This window comes from Neofelis nebulosa, chromosome 2 (genome assembly GCF_028018385.1).
Source record: "Neofelis nebulosa isolate mNeoNeb1 chromosome 2, mNeoNeb1.pri, whole genome shotgun sequence".
Classification (NCBI taxonomy): Eukaryota; Metazoa; Chordata; class Mammalia; order Carnivora; family Felidae; genus Neofelis; species Neofelis nebulosa.
Genome location: NC_080783.1, coordinates 198,749,379 through 198,772,190, shown reverse-complemented (window position 1 = coordinate 198,772,190; position 22,812 = coordinate 198,749,379). Strand labels below are relative to the sequence as shown.

Below are 22,812 nucleotides of genomic sequence, written 5' to 3'. Positions count from 1 at the left end.
ATTGGAGGTGTCAGGCACCTACTGCGGAGGGTCGAGTGCTGGAAGGAGCTGACAGGTCATTTCTCCTGACTGAGCCGCTCAGTCACGTGACCTGACGGAGGGAGGAAAAAAATCCAATTCCCTGACTTATTTAGCAGCACCTCCCGTACGGACGCTCGCAGGAAGAAAATAATGATGAAAACTAGCCTCACTGCTATGGCAACAGCGGCCACTTCTGACTTCCCCTCCTGACTACAGGCCTGGTGAGGAAGTCTGCCGGGTGGGGGAGTGTGTGTGGGGGGAGGTGTCAGGAACCCCTCCCCCAGGGCTTTGGGGTCCCCCTTCCACTACCGCAACAGTCTTGGGCTCAGATCCCAGCTTCCCCACTTCTTCCAGCAGAGAATCACCACAGCCACCAACATCCGGACAGCCCTTCGCAGCTCAGACTGATTTATGCCCCCACGTGGGTTATTAGCCCCACTGGACAGATGAAGACACTGAGGCTCGGAGCAGCGAGAGGGACGGTGTCTACCAGCCCGGTATCCTTCCGTCTATACTGCCCTTACTCCCATCAGGCACAGGGCCACTGACCCGTGCAGGTATCCCACTCTGATTCTTCTGTGGCACAAAGGAATAAATGAGTGGAAGGAATGTCACCCCCACCCCATCCTGCCCCCCTCTTCCTCTCCAGGTAATCTATCCGCTCTTCGGGGTAGGGGGTGCTCTGCTCTGGTCTGGCCCAAGTGGGCCGGACAGGGGTCATGTGGGGCCTGGGGGAGTCTGCACAGTGAGAAGGGTGCCCCCGGGTGCCCGGGCGGAAGTGTTTCCCTTCAAAATGCCTGGCCCTGAACTTTAGCACTAGTCTTAATGCTAATATTTTGTACACGCTTACTCTGGGCCAGGCTTCGTGCCAGGCACTTTGCATGCACCATCTCCCTTAGCTCTCACAAGCAGGGTGAGGAGTGAGGGATGGGCCATCATCCCTGTGCTATGGTGGGGGAGTGAGGGGGGGAGGGGGGGAGGGAGAGGAGCCCGAGATCTCAGGGCTGGAGCGAGATCTCAGGGCTGGAGCGAACCCAGGTGGTCTGACCCCAGAGCCCAGAGCTTTTAACAGATACCTGCAGCCCTGGGAGACTGTCTCCTCCTTCTCCCTTCCCCCACACCCAGGCAGGCTAGGAAGATTAAAGGAGGGGGGGGTGCAGAGGAGCAGAGGGGAGGCTGCTGAGCTGCCGCCTGCAATCATTTCCTGGCCCTGGGCCAGAAGGCTGCAGGCAGAACCTGTTGGAGGAAGAGGTGTTTGCTGTCTGCGGGAAGTGGGGTGCGGGAGGGCCCCCCTGGGAACGGGGCGGGGCCTGTCTCTAGGCCCGGGGTTCACAGGAGGAAGGAAGGGGAGTACCTACTATGTGCGCGTGCTGAGCCCAGCACTTTACAGGTGGCATTTCATCTTATCCCCAAAGTGACACTAAGAGATAATAGCTAACACTTATATGCCGAGTGTCTCTTGAGTGCTTAGCATATGCTTGGATTCATTTAATCTTCACAGAGACATGGCAGGTAGAGACTGAGATCACCCTTGCTTTGCACACAGGGAAACTGAAGCATAAAGAAGGGAAGTAACGAGGTCACAGGCTGATACAGATCTGACCCAGGTCCCCTGGCCCTAGAGTCCATGAGTAAGAGATTCACTATCCCGCCAGGGCAGCGGGATCCCCATTTTCCAGAGGAGGAGAGTGAGGCCCAGGTGTCAGAGTGGGGGTCAAGTCCCATGTTCTGGGACTTTCTTTTTATTTATTTATTTATTTTTAAAAAATTTTTTTTTTATTTTTTAATATATGAAATTTACTGTCAAATTGGTTTCCATACAACACCCAGTGCTCATCCCAAAAGGTGCCCTCCTCAATACCCATCACCCACCCTGCCCTCCCTCCCCCATCAACCCTCAGTTTGTTCTCAGTTTTTAACAGTCTCTTATGCTTTGGCTCTCTCCCACTCTAACCTCTTTTTTTTTTTTTCCTTCCCCTCCCCCATGGGTTTCTGTTACGTTTCTCAGGATCCACGTAAGAGTGAAACCATATGGTATCTGTCTTTCTCTGCCTGGCTTATTTCACTTAGCATCACACTCTCCAGTTCCATCCATGTTGCTACAAAAGGCCATATTTCATTCTTTCTCATTGCCACGTAGTATTCCATTGTGTATATAAACCACAATTTCTTTATCCATTCTTCAGTTGATGGACATTTAGGCTCTTTCCATAATTTGGCTATTGTTGAGAGTGCTGCTATAAACATTGGGGTACAAGTGCCCCTATGCATCAGTACTCCTGTATCCCTTGGGTAAATTCCTAGCAGTGCTATTGCTGGGTCATAGGGTAGGTCTATTTTTAATTTTCTGAGGAACCTCCACACTGCTTTCCAGAGCGGCTGCACCAGTTTGCATTCCCACCAACAGTGCAAGAGGGTTCCCGTTTCTCCACATCCTCTCCAGCATCGATAGTCTCCTGATTTGTTCATTTTGGCCACTCTGACTGGCGTGAGGTGGTATCTGAGTGTGGTTTTGATTTGTATTTCCCTGATGTTCTGGGACTTTCTGACTTTTTTAGTGGCACATCCTCCACTGATGGGCACCTTTGCCACCGCTCCCCAGTAGCTCCTGCCTGGAAACATCGAGAGCACGGGGAAGGTTCTAGCTGCGACTCTTGGCCCACGGCCGGCTGCCCAGACTGAGCAGAGGAGCTTATTTTTGTTCAGGGTATTTTTGTCTGGATTCACACACCTAACCACGATCCTTTCCAGAAATGGCGTCAGCCCACTTCCTAGAATAGTTCACAAATGGGGCTCCACTGCCTTCCTGGGCCTCTGTGTACCCATCTGTACAAAGGGTTGGAGGGTTGTTCTCTGGGAAGCCATCTGGCTTCTGGCCTGGGAGCTTCCCATTTAGCAAGCAGTCATGACTCTGCGCCTTATAGACACGCAGCCCTCCAAAAGGCTTCTGGTGATTTCTATCGGCCGTGTCCTAAGTATTGACTAAATGCCAGGCGCCGTGCTGAGTGCTCTCCCTGGATTCTCTCACTGAGTTTGCTCGGGAGCCCTAAGAGACAGGTACGATCGTCTCCATTTACAGAGGAAGAAAACAGCTCAGGCTGAGTAACCTGCCCGTGTTCACGTTCCTGGAGAAGAGCGGAAGCAGGATGTCTCAGCATCCATTGCCTGGTTCGGCTGATCGCGGATGTCCAACATTTGGCCACAGCAGGCCCTGATAAACGGAGCCCCCCCCCCCCCCCCCGCATCCTATCCCATCAGGCCTGGGGAGCCAACCAGCCCAGCCTGTCCCAGCCACAACAGCCACAGTGTGAGCCCCGGGCCAGGCCCCAGACAGTCTCTCACTTTGAGGGGGCGATCCTGTCTCCTCGGTGGCCTATCTTGGGGATGACAGCTAGTGGCAGCTTGGGGACAGCAGTCTGCTCAGAGGGCTCATGGGGCTGCTGACAGCAGACAGGCAGTGACAGGCTGGAGCAGCTGGCACCGCCCGAGGCAGATCAGGCACCTGGGAGCCTCTGCAGGCACCCCACCCCAAGTCCAGACCCTTGGGGGTGTTCAGGACCAAAGCAAGAATACCCACAGAGCACCGTGTGTCTAAGTATTTAAGTTACGAACCAAGCTAACAAACTCCCAGATAAAATATATCCTATCTTCCCTTCTAGACATCATGGTCCGGAAGGCCGGGCTGTGAATTTAAATCCCTCTGTCTCCTCAGAATACTGTGCTAGAACATAGTAGTGTCCAGCCAGCCCTGGTCAGCATTCCTCCTTCTGTCTCCCTTCTGGGCAGGGGCCTAACACACAGGTCTGGACACCCCCCCGGATACATGTCGGCAACATCCACACCCGTCCCCCGCCCTTCACAGTCGGCCTTTGTCCTCCAGCCTGGGGGTGCACACACACCAGCCACACACGCTGTCCTCTGGAAAAACCCTGGCAGGTCCTGAAAGTGAGCCTGGGGCTGACGGGACAGGGGACTGGGACCTGCCGGTGAGCACACTGGAGAATCCTCACGGGTGACGCATTCCCAAAGCAGAGCCTCAGGCCACACAGGTGCCGGGGCTCTGGGAGCAGCTCGGGAGGATGAAGAGGGCTTGGAATTTAGCATCGGGAAATCTAGGCAAACCCCAGCTCATGCCTTGCTTACAGACTCCTTGCAAGGCCACACTGACCCACTGACCAGCGTCTCTTAAGAAGTCCTCTGCCTCCAGGGGCGCCTGGGTGGCTCAGTCGGTTAAGCGTCCGACTTCAGCTCAGGTCACAATCCTGCGGCTCACGAGCTCGAGCCCCGCGTCAGGCTCTGTGCTGACGGCTCAGAGCCCGGCGCCTTCCTCGGATTCTGTGTCTCCTCTCTCTGTCCCTCCCCTGCTCGTACTCTGTCTCTCTCTCTCTCTTGCGCTCTCAAAAATAAATATCAGAAAAAAATTATTAAAAAAAAAAAAAAAAAAAAAAAAGAAGCCCTCCTGCCTCCCACACTCCTGAATCCGCAGTACCTAGCACAGTACCTGGCACGGGATAAGCACCAATAACCACCTGACTGACGGAGGCTCTCCGTCTGCTCACAGGGGTCAATCAAGCACCACAGGTTCACGGAGGGCCAGAAAGCTCAGACGCCAGGCTCCCAGTCCAGGGCGCGAAAGTCGAGGTGGAAAAACGAATCTACGTCCAACAGTGTGCAGCAAATGCAAAGGCACTGTGCTGTGAGGCACGTGCAGCTGGGGTGCTTATATCAATGTGGCCTGAGCCCAGCGACCGGAAGTGGTGAGCATTAGGGTTGGTGGACCCGCCTGGGCATCCTAGTGTCCCACTGGCTAGACCAAGTAATTCTCCCTGTGTGGTCCCCGGACCGGCAGTATCGGCAGGCTTCATCTTAGCCCTACTAAATCAGAAACTCAGGGCAAGGTCCAGAAATCTGTATTTTAAGAAGCCCCCCGGGGCGCCTGGGTGGCGCGGTCGGTTAAGCGTCCGACTTCAGCCAGGTCACGATCTCGCGGTCCGTGAGTTCGAGCCCCGCGTCAGGCTCTGGGCTGACGGCTCGGAGCCTGGAGCCTGTTTCCCATTCTGTGTCTCCCTCTCTCTCCGCCCCTGCCCCGTTCATGCTATGTCTCTCTCTGTCCCAAAAATAAATAAAAAACGTTGAAAAAAAAAAAAAGAAGCCCCCCCCCGGTGATTCTGCTGCACGTTCAAGTTTGAGAAGCCCCACGTCAGACTTCTTCTTGAAGGCAACAAGGAGCCATGGACTGCTGTACACAGAGGGAGGCTGGTCCAGAGGGGCACTTCACTACGGTCACTGGGGGAGTCTGATGAGGGGCTGGTAAAAGGCCCACGTCGGAAAGCTGGCCCCACGTGGACCCTCACCTCCACCGGGACAGGGCCGCTGCCTCTGTCAGATGCCCAATCTATCGGCACATGTGAGGGAAGGGGCCACTGGGAAGTCAAGACCCTTGCTGGGCACAGGGCCTGCTGCCAGGGTGACCACCTGTCACTGGGGGAAAGGGGGCAGCGCCCCACGGAGGGTCAACGAAGGAGAGCTGGGTGATCATGGCAACCTCCCCTCAGGTGGGACAGGGTAATGGAAGGAGGCCTGGCTGTCCCACATACCCCGCTCCCATTCCCGGGAGGGAGCACCACTGACCCCACAGTCCTCCTCTGCCCGCATCTAGCTCATCATCCTCTCCTCTGTCCATCTGGGCCCAGGTGGCAGTGTCTCCCCCCTCCACATCCTGAAGACACAGCTTCCTTGCCATAGCCTAAGGGCTGGGGGGCTCTCTCCTTGGTTACAGCCCTAGCTCCCGTATCCATGGTGATCCTCTCTCACGAGGCCCGAGACCCTCATCTGCCAGGCCTTCACCTTCCTTTGCCGAGACTGGTCCTGGGGGCGGTGGCCCAGATCAGTAGCAGGGCCCTTACTCTCTTTAGCGGACACGTGGTGAGGAAAGGGGACAAAGGGCATTCAATGTGCTACCTTCAACCAGGAGATGGATGCAAAAGACGCATTCAACGGCTTCCCAAGGCCCAACAGGGAAGCTCAGAACAACTCAGGCCCAACCTGAAGCTCGGGAGAGAGCAAATCACCCCGTCAAACCTGATAGAGCATAAAGCACGGGGAGTCTAGAGACCCACAGGCCAGCACTGTGTTATCTTAGGCAGGCTCTGTGACTTCCCAAGCCTCAGTTTCCACACCTGTACGTCAGAGATATTCGTCTCCACCCCCTAGGGTTCCTGCAAGATGAAGTGAGGAGAAGCATCTGAATCAAGAGGCACGGTGCTCAGGGGCGCCTGGGTGGCTCAGGTGGTTGAGCATCTGACTTCGGCTCAGGTTGCGATCTCGCAGTTCATGAGTTCAAGCCCCGCGTCAGGCTCTCTGCTGTCAGCCCGGAGCCCGCTTTGGATCCTCTGTCCCCCTATCTGCCCCTCCCCTGCTGGTGCTCTCTATCTCAAAAATAAACATTAAAAAAGAAGAAGCAGCAGAAGAGGAGGAGGAGGAGGAGGAGGAGGAGAGGCAGCAGCACAACACCCAGCACCTCCTTTGTCTTCCTGTCCCTCTGGGAGCCAGGGACCGTCTAGCTGGATCATTCCCCCACTGACATCCTAAAGTCTGGGTTTTCTGAGAGGAGGCTGTCAGACATTACCTTTGCTCCTACACCAGACAGCCTGTCCCTGCCTCCTGGGTGACCTCTCTCTGCTGGTGGGACACCTGGTGGGGAAGACAGTGGCTCTGGGACCAGAAAACACTCCATAAACACGGACTTCTGGTACTGGTATTATTACTGCTAGTCATCTGACTGGCGAATGAGTACTGCCTGGTAAATTGCTTCCTGCAGGTAATTTACATTTCCTATTGTCAGTGTAGTCTTCAGTCACTACCATCTGGTACAGGAGTTTTCCAGAAAGCAGGAGCCAGGCTGGGCTTCTGTTTTCCTGCAACCCCCGGCCCAGGCCCTGGCAGGGAGCACCCAAGGAGCCCAGCACAGAAGGGACGAGGCAATCATCTGCTGTAACTTAGCACGCAAAGCAGAAAGCTCTCCTTCCTAGTCTTTACCAAGTGTTTGAACGCCTCCAGGGATGGGCTCCTTAGTCCCTGCTGCACAGCACTCCAGGGAGGCTGAGCTCCATGGGGTGAGCAGGGGCTAAATGGGCGGCTCCAGGACTTGGGGCTGCAGGGAACTCCGGGGCCACCCCCACCCCCATGGCCTAGCAGCCCCCCTTCCCCTCCCACTGAGAGTTGATAATAGGAGTGGTTCTAATTATGCTCTAATTGCTTTCTTCCAGGCAGTTTCTCTGGAGCCAAGGAGTTCAGAGTTCATGAATAAATGAAGAGGGAGGAAGCGGGAAGGGATGTTTATTGATCCACAAATCTCTACGTGCCAGTGTCTCTGCCCCACAAATGCTTGGGCATGCAGCTGTGTGCAGTTTTGAACACATACACACAAACACACAGACGTGCACACTACAGCCCCAAACCTCTCTCTCCAAAGGACAAGCAGGGGGTAGAAGGAAGGTAACAAGAAATCTCCTAAAGTGGCTTTGGGTCCCAGTCCCAGCGCTGCCACTTGACTTATGGCCTCGGGCAAACCGGGGTCTTCCCGCCTGTATGGTGGAGGAGCAAAGGTAACGTCTGACAGCCTCCTCTCAGAAAACCCAGCTGTTAGGATGCCAATGGGGGAAAGATCCCGCTGGACGGAACCCTGGGCTGGGCCAGATGGGCACTGCTGCCCTCAGACTCCCCCCGCTTTCCTCTAGATGCCTCCTTCCCTAAGAAGAACCCGGCCAAACAGCCGGGTGCTCCAGGGACATGGTGGGAGGGACACTTATATCTCCATGCTGGCGGGTCACCTGGTGGGGGAAGGGCAGGGCTCCGGACCGGATGTCTGCACTGCCACTCACCAGCTCAGTGGCCCCGGCCACGCACTTCTTGAGGCTCAGTGGTTTCATCTATTAGATGGCAATGGTAGACTAGGCAACAGCCTTAGCCGAGTGCCTGGCACAGAGTAGGCATTTCGTAAGTGGCGGCTACTACTGCTAATAATGTTAAAAACCTGCACAGTACAGGTTGGTGCCTTCATTACAGGTGAAGAAACTAAGGCACAGAGAGGTCAAGCAACTTGCCCCAAATCACGCCTTAAGTGACAGAATTTGAACCCAGGCCCATCGGACCCCAAAGCCTCTGTGCTCCAGCCTTGATTCTCCGCTGCGTCTGATTCATCTCGTCCCCAAGAGGTGGCACACAGTAGGTGACCGCAGTAATGTACTGAATGACAGAGAAATGCAGGAGAAAGACGAGCATAAAAAAATCAGGCTCGGTTTCCAGTGACCAGGGTGAGCAGCTTGATGGAGGGAGAGCTAGGACAAGGTTTCTTTCAAGGTCAAAGCGAAGTGCTGGGTCTGAGGGACCCCAGGACGCCGTGCCTCCTCAGCAGCTGGGGCCAGGTGGGGACAAGGGGGATCCTTTGTATGTGCTTGTGGAAGGAGATCTTTCTACTCCTTCACGACTCTTCTCTAAGCTAGGAATCCTGGCTTTTGGCATCAGCCAGCGCCTTGCTGTGTGACTTCGGGCAAGCGACTTCAGTTCTCTGAGCCCTGGAGCCCTGCATCTAGGAGACGGGAGTGACAAGGGTCCACACCTGGGGCTGCTTGCAGGGGTACAGGAGCACATATGTGAGGCAAGAGTGGAGGCTTGGGGATCCGACTGCCTGGCTTTGAATCCCAGCTCTGCCGCGGCCTGATGGAAGTGCTGCTTCCGTCAGATTCTGCTTCTGTGACACCGGGATGATGCGTCCACCACACCAGGGTGGAGCAGGGGGGTGCGGGGTGCGCTCCCAGGGGTCACGCGGCTACCACGGTAAGCAGTGTAGCAGAAATGTTTGATAAATCTCCCTGCTAGAATACCCACATGCAGAGACCCTGCAGTCCATTTCACATGTGGGGATGCAGCCCCAGAGAGGGGCAGGGACTAGTCCAAGGTCACAGAGCCAGTGCAGGGCAGAGCCGGGCCCCTGTGGGAGCTAGCTGTATGCAGGGCCCCCTGTCCACACCTCAGCTTGAACAGATCACCATGAGACCCTTCCCCGCACCTGGGCCACCCTGCTTAAGGCTTGCTCGGGGCCGGGGGGTGCTGAAGCTCCCTTCTCCCTTCTTCCCGGCTGGCTCCAACCAGCGGGGTGTGTCACAGAGCAGGGAGGGTGACCCACCTTCCTGGCCCACCCCGTCAGCCCCTTCACTCCCGAGGGCTGGCTGCAGAGGCCTCAGAAACAATCCAGGGGCCCAGGACTGGAACACCATTTGTCAGCCCTGCATGGTGGTGGCGGGCTCGTTTCCATGGCAACCGTGTGGTGTGAAGGCATCCTGGCATCATTAGGGAGTGCGCTGAGTAGTATAAACAGAGGCTGCAGTAGATTACACGCCTATTATGAGCAGTCTCGGGCTCTGAGCACTGGTAATTATGCCTAATTGTGCATTTAATTGTGTAATTGAAAACCCACATCTCTGACTCAGGCTGGGGCTGCTGAACCTACCCCCCCCTTCAAAAAAAAACAAAAAAAACAAAAAAAAAGAGGCTTAGGAGCCATCACTACCCTGAAAATCCCAGGGCTGCCTCCCTTTCTAGAGCAACGGGGTGGCCAGAGTGGACGTGGTGGTAAAGAGCTCGGCCAGGCTCTGTGACTTGGGATGGGGTGAGGGGGAGCACGCTGAATTAAGGCAAAGCAACTGGCTAGGAGCACAAAAATGCCCACCAGATTTTCATTATTCATAACAGATACCATTTTATGTTATTGCCACTGCCCTCTCAGGACCTAGAACCAGCATCTGGTGGTTTCCAAGGGACCTGGATCATCATCAGATCCATCACACATCCAAGGGGTCATCCAACTTACAAATTCTTCACCCCTGCCAGGGACAGGGAACTCACCACCTGACTGTCGGTCCGCCACTGCAGAGCCTCGATAGATAACCTGAAGACTACTGATGGAGTTCAACAATCTCCTCTCCAGCTCCCAGTTTCACAGACTGGAGAAAATGAGGCCCCGAGAAGGGCAGGGCCAGCTCAAAGATGCACAGGAAGTGAGTTCCAGAACCCCGGGATTCTGACTTGCAGCAGAGGGCATACTTTGTACCCCAGGGTGACCTCGCACCTAGAATTGTGCCCGGCACTTTGTGGGTGCTTCATAAATATTTGCCGAATGCAACTCCGGGTAGGGTTAGCTGGTGGCAGTTCTTACTCTCTGACCCAACAGGATTTAGTTTTTTTCTGGATTTGAAGAAGTTGACCTGCAGTGGCCCGGGGTTTGGGATAGGTCAGAACCTCCTGCTCTTGAAACTCTGTGGTCTGAGACTTGAGTTTACAACCAAATATGCCGTGTGGGCATCTGGGATGGGGACAGTATGGACGCTCACCCAGAAGGCAGAGGAAAGGAGAGGTCACGTGCGCCCCTGACTACCTGACACCTGGGTGTAAAGCCTTGGGCAGGCCACTCGAGGCAGGAGTGTCCCCCTCTGCTCAGAGCCCTATTCTCACATCCTCGCCACTGCCCTCCAGCGAGACAGGCTGGTGTAGCAGCAAGTCTGGTCTCTACCTGGGACAGGATGGAACTCATTGCTAACTCAGAGCTGGAGGTCCTCTTAGATGATGAGTCCAGCTTCTCCCTTTATAGAGGGGCCACACCTTCCTGTCTGCTCCCCTCCGATTGAGTGCTGGGCTCTGTGCCCAGAGCTCTCTCTGCATTATCTCAGGCCACCCTGTGAGGGGGTGCTCTTATTATTCCCATTTTATGGAAGAGAAGACTGAGGAGCAGTAAGGCCAAAGCCACACAGCTTTAGAACTTCTGCTTCACCTATGTCTTCTACTCATTCAAAAGGGGACACGCCCCCTCTCCTAGATGCCACAGTATTCAGATTCATAGAACGTGCTCTGCCATTTCTGGAGCATTTAAGAGTGTGAACTCTTTGTGAGCTCCACTCAGCACAGTTTATCTCAAAGGAGCCTCCTGGCAACTCTCAGAGGCAGATTATCCTGATTTAGAGAATTGCAGGTGCAAGCTCAGAGAGGTTAAGTGTCTTGCCCAAGGTCACCCAGCTACAAAGAGGCAGAGATGTAACTCAAAGCCGAGCCTGACCCCAAAGCTCAAGCTCTTCCCTGTTGACCTCTCTGCCTCTCGTTCACCAGCTGCTTTGAGGGGCAGAGGTCAGGAGGCCAGGTAACACGGTCAAGCCTGCAGCCACATTAACAGCTCTTCTAAAACCTTGGTACTGGGGCGCCTGGGTGGCTCGGTCTGTTAAGCGTCCAACTTAGGCTCAGGTCACGATCTCGCAGTCGGTGAGTTCGAGCCCCGCGTCGGGCTCTGTGCTGACCGCTCAGAGGCTGGAGCCTGTTTCGGATTCTGTGTCTCCCTCTCTCTCTGCCCCTCCCCCGTTCATGCTCTGTCTCTCTCTGTCTCAAAAATAAATAAACGTTAAAAAAAATTAAAAATAAATAAATAAAAATAAAAATAAAACCTTGGTACTCACTGGCAGAAGCATCTCTGATTCACCTGCCCTCTCCCTCTCCAGGTCAAGGCCTGGAGGGCCGAGGGCACTGCTACTGGGCTCCCTCTTACCAAAACTGGCTCCGTCCCCTGTGGCTTGGAACTAGCTTTAAAAAAAAATGTTCTTTGATGTTATTTTTCAGAGCGCGTGCGAGTGGGGGAAGGTCAGAGAGGGGGACAGAGGATGTGAAGCAGTCTCTGCACTGTCAGCACAGAGCCCAATGTGGGGCTCAAACCCGCAAACCAGGAGCTCATGACCTGAGCCGAAGTCGGACGCTCAACCGACTGAGCCACCTAGGCGCCCCTGGAACTAGCTTGTAAAAAGCACATCTCGGGGCGTCTGGGCGGCTCAGTCGGTTAAGCGTCCGACTTCGGCTCAGGTCATGATCTCGCCGTTTGTGGGTTCGAGCCCTGCACTGGGCTCTGTGCTGACAGCTCAGAGCTTGGAGTCTGCTTCGGATTCTCTCTGCCCCTCCCCTGCTTGTGCTCTCTCTCTCTCAAAAATAAATAAACATTAAAAAAAATAAATAAAATAGGAATGCAAGCTGGTGCAGCCACTCTGGAAAACAGTATGGAGGTTCCTCAAAAAACTAAAAATAGAACTACCCTACGACCCAGCAATTGCGCTACTAGGCATTTATCCACGGGATACAGGTGTGCTGTTTTGAAGGGACACATGCACCCCCGTGTTTATAGCAGCACTATCAACAGTAGCCAAAGTATGGAAAGAGCCCGAAAGTCCATCGATGGATGAATGAATGGATAAAGAAGATGTGGTATATATATACAATGGAGTATTACTCGGCAGTCAAAAAGAATGACATCTTGCCATTTGCAACTACGTGGATGGAACTGGAGGGTATTATGCTAAGTGAAATCAGTTAGAGAAAGACAAATATCGTATGACTTCACTCATATGAGGACTTTAAGAGACAAAACACATGAACATAAGGGAAGGGAAACAAAAATAATCTAAAAACAGGGAGGGGGACCAAACGGAAGAGACTCATAAACATGGAGAACAAACTGAGGGTTGCTAGGCGGGTTGTGGGAGGGGATGTGGGCTAAATGGGTAAGGGGCACTAAGGAATCTACTCCTGAAATGATTGTTGCACTATATGCTAACTAATTTGGATGTAAATTATAAAAATAAAATGAAAATGAAAAAAAGTGGAATGAATATCCTACTCATATCCAAGATATTTTCCATTACATCATACAGACGGTTGTTTTAAAAGAAAAAAACCCCTCAATCCTATGATTCTACAAATAAATTTCTAGTTTAATTTAAAAAATAAAAATAAATAAAATAAATAAGAAGCACATCTCTGGGGCACCTGGATGGCTCAGTAGGTGAAGCATGAGACTCTTGATCTTGGGGTTGTGAGTTCGAGCCCCACATTGAGCATAGAGACTGCTTTAAAAAAGGGATAAAAATTAAAACCCCAAACAAAAACCACATCTCGGGTCTCAACTTGCTCATCACCCCTATGCCTCTGAAGCCAGAGGACAGAAGAGATGTCAGTCATCACGTTGACCATCCCTGCTTGGTCCAGATTTTACAAGCATTCTCAAATCTTCTTCCCTTGATCACTCATCTGAGGCCCAGACTGTATCTTCTGTTTCCTCGGTGACAAGTCACTTCAATGTCCGGCCTCAGTACGCCCATCAGGAAATGGGTATCAAAACCACACCTGAGCCTGAGGGCTCATGGGTCTTGAATACAGGTTAATTTCTTCCTTGGATAACTTTCCCTCAACCTGCCTCTTAGCAACCTTCCACTCAGCACAGGTCTTGGGGTGCGCAGAAATGGGGGACAAGCAGCTCAGAAGGTCTAGGGTTTAAATGCTCATTCTGTCCCTGCTATCTATGTGGCTGTGGATAATCCAGACAGCAACGAGGGACTAGGTATGTGAAGTGCTGAGCCCAGGGCCTGGCTCATAGGAGAGTAGTTGCTGTCATTATTTCCCTCCAAACCGTCCATTTGCCACGTAAAGAAACTGAGACCTGACGAGTTTATGGAAATGACTCTGACCGCTAAAATCTCTGACCCCGGCAGAGAGGGGGGCTGCGGTGGCCCATCCAAGTCTCGAGGCAAATGGCAGGGAGCCATAGGGAGCAATCCCCGTTGGCACGATGCCTATACCGTCTCATGGGGTCCCCCCAAGCTGCCACGGGGTACGAGCTGATGTTCTGACTGCTTCACAGGAGAGAGGCGGAGGCTCAGAGAGGGTAAGGGACCCGCTGGGAGTCACAAAGCGAGGCAGCGATGTCGATCTGACTGACCCCAGAGGTAGGGCTCCTGACCCCTGTGCCAGATCTCAGAGCAGCTGCCAGTGATGGGGCACTTATCTCAAAAACCTGCACCCGCCTACCCCTACAAAGGAGCCAAACTAGGGCCCTCCCGTGCCCCACCCCTCCCCCAGGCTTTCTTTTCTCTTCCACCTTGCTCTACCTGCCTCGTAAGGGTCTTCAGGGCTGTTTGGTCTCAGCCTGTCCATCTGCAGCAGGGAGCGGACTACCCCCGCAGTGGTGCAAAGGGATACGAGGAACAAAAACGGTCAGTGGCCCAGACAATTCTGTGCTCTGTGCTCCTGACTCCAGAGCCCGGCTGGAGAACCCGAGGCACCTAGAGCAGAGCAGACCCTCCCCGGGAAGCCACCAGCTTGCAGACGAAGCTGCTTCAGAGCGCGCTCCCTCCAGTCCTTACCATCACTATTGCTAATAACGACATCAATCAGGTTGACCACGTTTCACACCATTACTCCCAGCTCAGCAGGAAGCTACATATTTTCCCCCTCACGCACCACCTTCCAGAAAGAAGAGCTTTCCAGAAGGGACGAGCAGGCAGCGTTTCTCTAAATACCTACTATGTGCACGGCACCTGGCTAACCCCTTTTCTACAACCCTGCAAGGTGGGGGGGGGGGGGGAACTCTTTCTCTTTGAGGGAGGAAGAAACTAAAGCCCAGAGGAGTGAATGCAGGTGTCCAAGGTCACCCAGGGCTGGGACAGAGAACAACCATGGCAGTGATGTATCACTGAGCACTCAATGGCTCACCGTGCCAGGCACGTGCACGATCCCACTGAAATATTACCATGTTCAGATGAGGAAACTGAGGCTTGAGGCAGTGAAGAGACCGGTCTGAGGGCACACACTGCATAAACATGAGCGGCCGACGGGCGCAGGCGGAGAGGGTGGCTCTCCGCTCGGGCAGGAGAGTGCGCCCATCCTGGTCCTGCCACTGGCTAGCTTAGAGACCTCGGGCGAACTTCGTCACCTTCCTGAGCCTCAGTTTCCTCATCTGAAATAGGGGATAGCGAGAACATCCATCCCACTGTGTGGAATAACGATAAGGATAAAGACAGTAGGCAAAAAAAAAAAAAAAAAAGCTAACGTTTATCGATCATTTAACATGCACCAGGCACTTTGCCAAACACTCTACATATGTAAGCTCATTTGGTTAAATGAGGTAATGCATATAAAGTGCTTAGCACAGGACTCCAGAAATGGGAGCGATAATGATGATGAAGAAGAAACTGATGAGGATTCCCTTGGGCAGATCTCCTTGGTTCATCTTACAGGAAGAACAGAGTGGCCTGTAAGGTCTCAGGAAGGAGGCGGACCTGGAAAGAAGGGCAGGGGTTGGACAGGGGGAAGGAAAGGAGACACATGTAACATTCCGGGAGTGAACGGCATTTAAAAGGTCAAGACGATACACTAAGTAGGAGCACGTGGGTGGCTCAGTCGGTTGAGCATCTGACTCTTGATTTTCGCTCAGGGCATGATCTCAGGGTTCATGGATTCACTGGGGCTCTGTGCTGATAGCTAGGAGCCTGCTTGAGATTCTCTCTCTCTCTCTCTCTCTCTCTCTCTCTCTCTCTCTCTCTCTCTCTCCACTCTCTCTCTCTGCCCTTCCCCCGTTCATGCATGCTTTCTCTCTCTCAAAATAAGTAAATAAACATTAAAAAAAGAGAAAAGATGATACACTGAGTAGAACTCGGGAAAGGAAGGGACCCAAGACGTTCTGCAGAATGGCACCGGACGGAGACGCCCTGAAACCTCCAGGGCCAGCTGGACGTGGTCCCACAGTCCCCAATGGATAGAACTGGCAGGACCCCAGAGACACAGACCAGGGATGCTTCCCATCTTACAGATGGAAGAGACCAAAGCTTGCAGCGGGAAAAAGACTTGTCTGAGTTTACAGGATGTCAGTGGCAGAACTGTACTTGAATCCAAGCCTTCTGTCAGCTCAGCACCCAGCTACCTGCTGCTTCCCACAAAGGAAGACTGCAGGGCGAGGGGGACCTGGATAAATTTGGGCCACAATTCCAGGAAAGCGCCCCATGGTATATATCATTATGATGACAGGAAGAAGCTATAGTTGATTGAATGCTCACTCTGTGCCTGGCACAATGCTAAGTTCGTTATATGCATTTACCCCTCCCAACAACCCTACAAATTCAGAACTGTTTATATTATCTCTTTTTCACAGGTGACAACATTGTGGCTCAGAGAGGGTAAGCAACTTGCCTAAGACCACACGGCTAGGAAGTGACAAAGCCAGGACTCGAACCCAGCCCTGTCCTATCAAACTCCCCAGCCCTGTCCCTACACTTGTCCCTCTGAACGGTACACTTGCCCCTTCTACCCTCCAGTAAACACTCACCCCTACTCCCTCACCCAAAGCCAGTCTATCCCAACTACAGAAGAGTGTTCAGAGCTAGCCTGTTTCATCATAACGATCAAACCCCGTCCAAAAGAGAAAAGTGACAGCTCGTCTTCTAAAGTTTTCAGCTGAGAAACATTTAACAGCCTTTTCCTTCTCGGCCCCTTTCCACCGGGTGAGAAAACAGGCTCCCTTCTCTCTGGGATGATGTCAGGCTGGTGGATTCCAGCATCCAGGAGTACATGACAGAAGCTGCTAGGCAGCAGAGACTCCTGGGAGTTAGTGACAGCTGAAGGGACCCGCTCTGCAATCCGCCCAGACAGAACAGAGGCAAGAGATCGATTTCCAAGTCCCTTCTTGGAGCACGCCCTCCCCCCAAATTATCTCACATAATTCCCATAAGTTGTCCGAAGCCACCCAGCCAAGATGTATTAGAGTCAGAATCCGACCCAGGTCTCGCCTACTTCCAGAGTCCCTATGCTGGCAAACTCTCTAAGCAGAAGGGTGGGGTTAGCTTAGCTGGGGAGAGTTCTGGAGGCTGGGAGTAGTAAGGCAAAGAACCCCTGATTCCTCTGGGCCAGAACTACTTATTTTATAATTAAGAAGGCAACAGAGAACGCTGGTCACCTGCCTGGCTTCAAAGCCTGGTGCTTAGCTGTAGAACTTTGGGCAGGTTACTTTACGGGATATGAGGATTAAATTAGTAAATACGTGGAAAAGGGCTTACAAGAGCACCCAACATCCTAGTAAATGCTCCCCAAAGCTAACCGCTGTTGGCAGCAGCAGAGAACGAGCACGGGGCAGACTAACAACAGTGCCTACCTTTGGGGTGCGGGACAGGCATGGAGGTAAATGTACGTTTAAGTTCTGCCGTTTGACTACTGACGGGTTCATTTTTACAATATGTATGTAACTTTTTTTAAGCATGAAAAAAGTCCTAGTTTAAAAATTAAAAATTAACACACAGAAAAAAAAAAAACAAACAAACCTCCGAAAAGTTTCATCACTCCTTGGCATTTTATATTCCTCCAAGTAGATAAAGAAGGGTGTTTCTACTGTGAGCCAGGCGTTGCCAGATACCTGATTCATTAATTTATTTTACAAATATTAATGGAGTGCCAGGCACTGTTCCAGCTGCTGGGGATTTAGTAGGGAACAAAACAGATAATCTCTGCCCTTCTGGAGTTTCCACTCTACCTGATTTTAATTAATCCCCCCCCCCACCCCGCCCCCCGCAACCCTCAAGGATGGGCAATTTCCAGACAGGCGGACCAAAGCAGCCTGGCGAAGGGAAGTCGCTTGCCCTGCATCCCACAGCTGGGAGCAGGGCTACTACCCTCAGGGCCTGGCTGTTTCTACCACTGCCCAAGAGAGCAAGTCTGTGGCTGGCAAGTTTGGGGCTGGCGTCCCCAAGAGGAGAGAAGCAAGATGAATGAGGAGGTCTGCACATCCAGACTCAACGCGTCACTCGGAGCTATTGTGTGCACTTGTGCTGGAGGAGGCGCGGTGGGCGCAGGCAACCGTGGAGACGAGGCTGTGGAGTTAGGCACCAGTGAGGCTCAGGTTCCCCCACCTCACACCCAGCCCGGACTCCTGCCCGTGGAGGTCCCCACGCACCTCTGCCTAGAAGCTCAGCACAGCTTGAAAACCCCCCAGTCTCCAGGCCTGAGCTCTAGGGTTAGGCGGGAGACCCTGACCTCTCTTTAACCCGCTTCCCAACTTCACCTGCCGGAGCCTGAAGGGAAGAGCAGACCTGGTCCTCGTGAGCCCCCAAATTCACTCCACTGGCCTCCCTCAGAGGAGAAGCAGAGTTGCCTAAGCCGGGGTTGGGCATGGTTTCCTCAGATGCTCCCCTCCCCACCCAGGGCACCCACCCCTCACTGGTGCCGGCCAAGGCAGAAGGGCTTGTCTGCACGTCCCCACCCATGACACTCAGGTATGACTGATGGAGAGCTCCCCACCCCCCCACCCCCCCAGCCGCAGTGGCCACAGCCAAAGCAAGGAGGGCAGCCAGCACCCAGTTTGTCAGACTGGCCCAGGACCCGGCAGCTCCTGGTGACTCTCTCCAGAGAGGCGGGTCTCCATTCCCACCCAGGCTTGCTCAGTCAGGAGGGGGGAGGCAGGCAGCTACAGCACAAAGGAGGAGTGAACGGTTCTTGGAGTCTAAGATCCCAATACACACAGATGAACGTGGACCAGGAAAGGGTTAGAGATCTAGAGACACAGCAAGGAGAAAGCCGGAGACAAACACACACACAAACACACACGGAGGAGCAGAGACTTTGTGAGCAACACTCGCGCGGGCACAGACCCGGAGGACAGGAGAGCCGCGCACTCGAATAATCTAGAGGAAAACACCCAGCAGGGACCTCAAGGGATCCAGCTCAGCAGCCCGGGACACACCCCCGGCCCCAGCGAGCCACAGTCCCACAGCAGGCCACTCGCACGGTGCCGGGCGGGCGGGGGACCGGCGCACAGGACGCTCTCGGGGACCGGGGAGAGCCGGGCGAGAAGCGCACACAAAGAGCCAGCCGGGCCAGCAGGAGCAGGCTCCGCCCGTCCGCCCCGTGACTCCAGCCCACCCCCCACCCGGGACTCGCGGCAGACACACACGGAGACACACACGGGCTGTGTAGCCCACCCGCACGCCCGGGACCCGCCCCGCCGCGCCCCACCCGGCCCCGGCCGCCCGGCGCTCACCAGCTGCAGGCAGCAGAAGGCGACGAGCGTGCAGCGCCCGCTGCACTTGCCCATGGCTCCGGGGGCCGCGCGGGCCGTCCGCCGCGGCGCCCCTCTAGCTCGGCGGCCGCCGCCTCCTCCTCCGCGCCGCACGGGCTCCGCGTCCTCCCCGCTGCGCGCCCCGGGCGGCGGAGCCGGGCGCCTAGGGCCGGGCCCGGGGGCGCCGGGTCCTCAGGGCTGGGGCCGGCCGCTCGCGCCCCGAGTCCATGGTCCGCTGGCCCGCGCCGGCTCCGCCGCGCCGCGCCTCCTTTGTCTGGCCGGCCGGCCGCCAGGCGCGCCTCCTGCCCCGGGGCGGCTGGCGGGGAGCGCGGAGCGGGGAGCGCGGGCACCGAGCGCGGCGCACAGCAGCACTGCCCAGCTGGGGCAGCCGCCCGGGCGCTCGGCGGCCGCGGCTTCCCGGCCCCACCACGTGGCTCCGCCGCCGCCACCGGGAGGGAGTAAGGGAGGGGCGGGGCGGGGCGGCCTCGGGAGCAGAGGGGAGGGGAGAAGGGGTAGGGAAGTGGAGGGTGGAGGGAGAGACGGGGAGGGAGTGGAAGAGTGCAGGCTTGGGGGTGGACAGCCCTGGGTCAAAGCCGGACTTCACGGGCTGTGTGACCTTGGGCGAGTCACGTCGCCCCTCTGGGCCTCAGGTTTCTTAGCAAAGTGGGAATAACGTGTGCTTCGGAGTTGCCAAGGTGAAAAGCTGTTGTGTGAATAAAGCACTTAGCCCTGTGCCTGGCCCGCTGAGGGTGCTGGAGCACTCCTCTCTCCGCCCTGTCTGTAGGACTCCCCCTGGGGTTCCAGCCTTGGACCTCTCCTGCCACTCTGGTTCCCAGGTCTGCTCCTCACCCCGGCCTCCCTCCTGAGTGTCTGGTCACATTTTCGTTCTTCCCTCTTTCCTTCTACTGGCATTTACTGAGCCGGGACTGCATACACACCCCTGGGGGCGCCCGGGATCCAGAGATGAGCACTGCGGCGCTGTTCCAGAACCCATTGAGCTTCCCAGGGAACAGACAAGCTCCCAGAGGCATGTGGGTGAGCTGCCTGATGGCAGAGACAGAGGTTGGCGCAGGGGGGCTGTGGCCTGCCCCTAACCCCTAACCGAGGCTGCAGTGAGGAGGGAGTCAGCAGAAGACTGCCTTCTTCAAGATACTCTGAAAAGCACTCCAACTTCCAAACACATGCCAAATCTATGTAACCCCCCCACCCCACCCCCGCCTCACTCCTAACTTCTGAGTCATCTTGGTGGTTAGGATCACTCAGGTGGAAATCCCTGAGGCATCCTCTGGGCTCCTCTATATCCCATCTGACCATTCTGGGAACCGTACCTTCCAGCTAAGGTCTATGAAATACCTACTATGGGCCAGGATCTCTGCTGGGGAGAAGGGGATGCACCAGTCTCTGTGCTCAGTGAGAAAACAGTCCAATGAGGGGTTGTCATTACAAGAAACATACAAATAAATACATAATGATGGATTCTGATGAGTGCTTTAAAGGACAATAAAGAGGGGCGCCTGGGTGGCGCAGTCGGTTAAGCGTCCGACTTCAGCCAGGTCACGATCTCGCGGTCCGTGAGTTCGAGCCCCGCGTCAGGCTCTGGGCTGATGGCTCGGAGCCTGGAGCCTGTTTCTCTCCCTCTGCCCCTCCCCCGTTCATGCTCTGTCTCTCTCTGTCCCAAAAATAAATAAAAAACGTTGAAAAAAAATTAAAAAAAAAAATAAAGGACAATAAAGAGGAAAAGAGAAGAAGGGGGCACAATCCAGGTGTGGAGACCAGGAAGGGCCTCCTTGGGGAAATGACGTTAATATTGAGAAGACAATAGGAGGGAAGGAGAGGCAGAGGAGTGGTGAACAGTGTTCTGACAGAAGGAACAGAAGGTTGCCAATTCTTCCCATAGTCTCCATTCTGGCCAGCCCTCCTGACCTGGGGGCGGGGGTGGGGGGCAGCGTGATACGGATTCAGACCCATGGTTCTGGACCCGAATAGCCAGAGGCCAGCCCCCTCTCCTCCCTGGACTACTAAAATGGGCTCTTCTCTGGTCCCCCTCCCCCAGCAATTCCTCAGCATGCTGCTTGGTATTTTAAAACACACAGGCTACAGGCGGGCCCCTGGGTGGCTCAGTCCGTTCAGAGTTAAGCGTCCGACTTTGGCTCAGGTCATGATCTCACGGTTTGTGAGTTCAAGCCCTGCATTGGGCTCTGTGCTGATGTCTCAGAGCCTGGAGCCTGCTTCAGATTCTGTGTCTCCCTCTCTCTCTTGCCTCGCCCCCACTTGTGCACACGCTTTCTCTCAAAAATAAATAAACAGAACACACACACACACAGGATATTCATAGGGTTGAAAGTACATGTGCTGAGGTTTTCACTTGGAAGAATAAAATAAGGTAACAGTGGGAACTTTTTTTCAGTCATGCTTGGCGAGTAACAGCTGTGTCCAACCAGGTTCTATGACTAGACAGGCTTCCAGGAGTCTGTGAAGTCCCTGAAATAATATGCAAAGCTTCGTGCGAGCAGATGTGCCTTTTTCTGGGGAGAGGCCCCGACAGCTTTCATCAGATTCTTCAAAGAGTCTGTTTCCCACAAAAGAATAAGAACGAGCCCCACGAAGCCTCGGCCCAGATGTAATGGTTCTCTAGCAGACCCTCTCTGGGGCCTCTTCCAGATAGAGCCTCTGTCAGTTCCCTCCGAGACTCTAACAATGCAAATCGGTAATAATAACAATAATAGCGATAGCTTATTGAGCGCTTCCTCTGAGCCAGGCACTTGGCATATATCATCCCATTCAGTCCTTCTGCTGGGGCTGTGACCAGCCCTTGCCAGGCTCGCGGCTGTATCGCATCATGTTCCCGGGCCTGGCTGACTCGCTTTCAAGTCTGACCCACGGGCCAAGAGATGGCTTGTCTGACCTCAGAATTAGCCTCTGGCCCCCGGTCGTTCCATTTAGCCCAAGTCCTGCCCTGATGAATCCACGCACACACAGGCTTCGCCCATTTTGTGCTGTCTGGAGTACATCTCCCATCCAAATTCCCAGCCCGGAGAACTTCCCATTTCGAATCTTAGCTCCACAGTCACTTCCCCTCAGAGGCCTTCCTTAACTCTCTGTCACCTGGCGCAGTGCCTCACCTTTGGGCTGGCAGTGGTCTGTGCGATACCTCCGTTAGCACTTTTACTGGGATTTGCTGTACTTTTCTGACGTCGCTGGTCTCCCCCAATAGACTGTGTGCTCTATGGGGAGCCAGCAACAGTGTCATAAATTACCTTTGCATCCCACGGGGCTGGGATCACGTCGGGAGTCAGCAAACACGTGGTAAATGAATGATCTTCCTGGCCTCAGGCTTCAGCATACTTTGTGCCCTCTTTACCACCTGGAAGTCCAGGGTTCTAAGGGGGAAGGCAATCCAATTGTAGGAACAGCCAGAAACAGCTTTGAAAGACATGGGGGGGGGGGGTTAGGAGCTGGGGATGACATCCGGAGGGGCTCGTCATAGCTGGCGGCGTGAAGGATGACTAACCCTTCAAGTAGGGAAAGACTGTGGGGCAAACAAAGCAGGATTTAGAAATAAAGGGCAGAGATGATTCAGAGCATACCCACGCTTCCTGAGTGAGGAGGCAGAGTCATGGTCAGCCCCGGAGAGAGGCACAGGGGGAGCTGTGGAAGGCCTGGGATTTATGAGGTGCTAAGGAATTCCTCCTTGGCCCTAAACCAAGTGGTCACAGGGTCTGAATCTTCCACCGTGGCCCCTGTGAGGGTCGACACGGAAAGCTTCTGAGAAAGTTCGCTCCTAAGATGGCCGAAATGTGAAGCCAATTAATCTCTCCTTCTTCCACGTTAGAGGCCGGGACGTGCTCACCAACGATAGTTTCTGGGGTATTTTCTGACACCAACCA

The 22,812-nt window shown here is 54.4% G+C and overlaps 1 protein-coding gene across 2 annotated transcripts in view; it reads right to left on the bottom strand.

The window, feature by feature from the left end:
- NKAIN1 (sodium/potassium transporting ATPase interacting 1) overlaps positions 1 to 19,369 on the bottom strand; it is a 42,618-nt gene extending 23,249 nt beyond the window's left edge. Inside the window, exon 1 of one of the 2 annotated variants that reach the window (XM_058718289.1) lies at positions 18,908 to 19,369. In XM_058718289.1, the coding sequence (XP_058574272.1) occupies positions 18,908 to 18,961 (54 nt within the window). In that variant the 5' untranslated portion in view covers positions 18,962 to 19,369. The remainder of the gene's footprint in view (positions 1 to 18,907) is intronic. The other variant, XM_058718288.1, reaches the window with a different exon arrangement.
- Between the last annotated feature and the right edge of the window lie 3,443 nt (positions 19,370 to 22,812).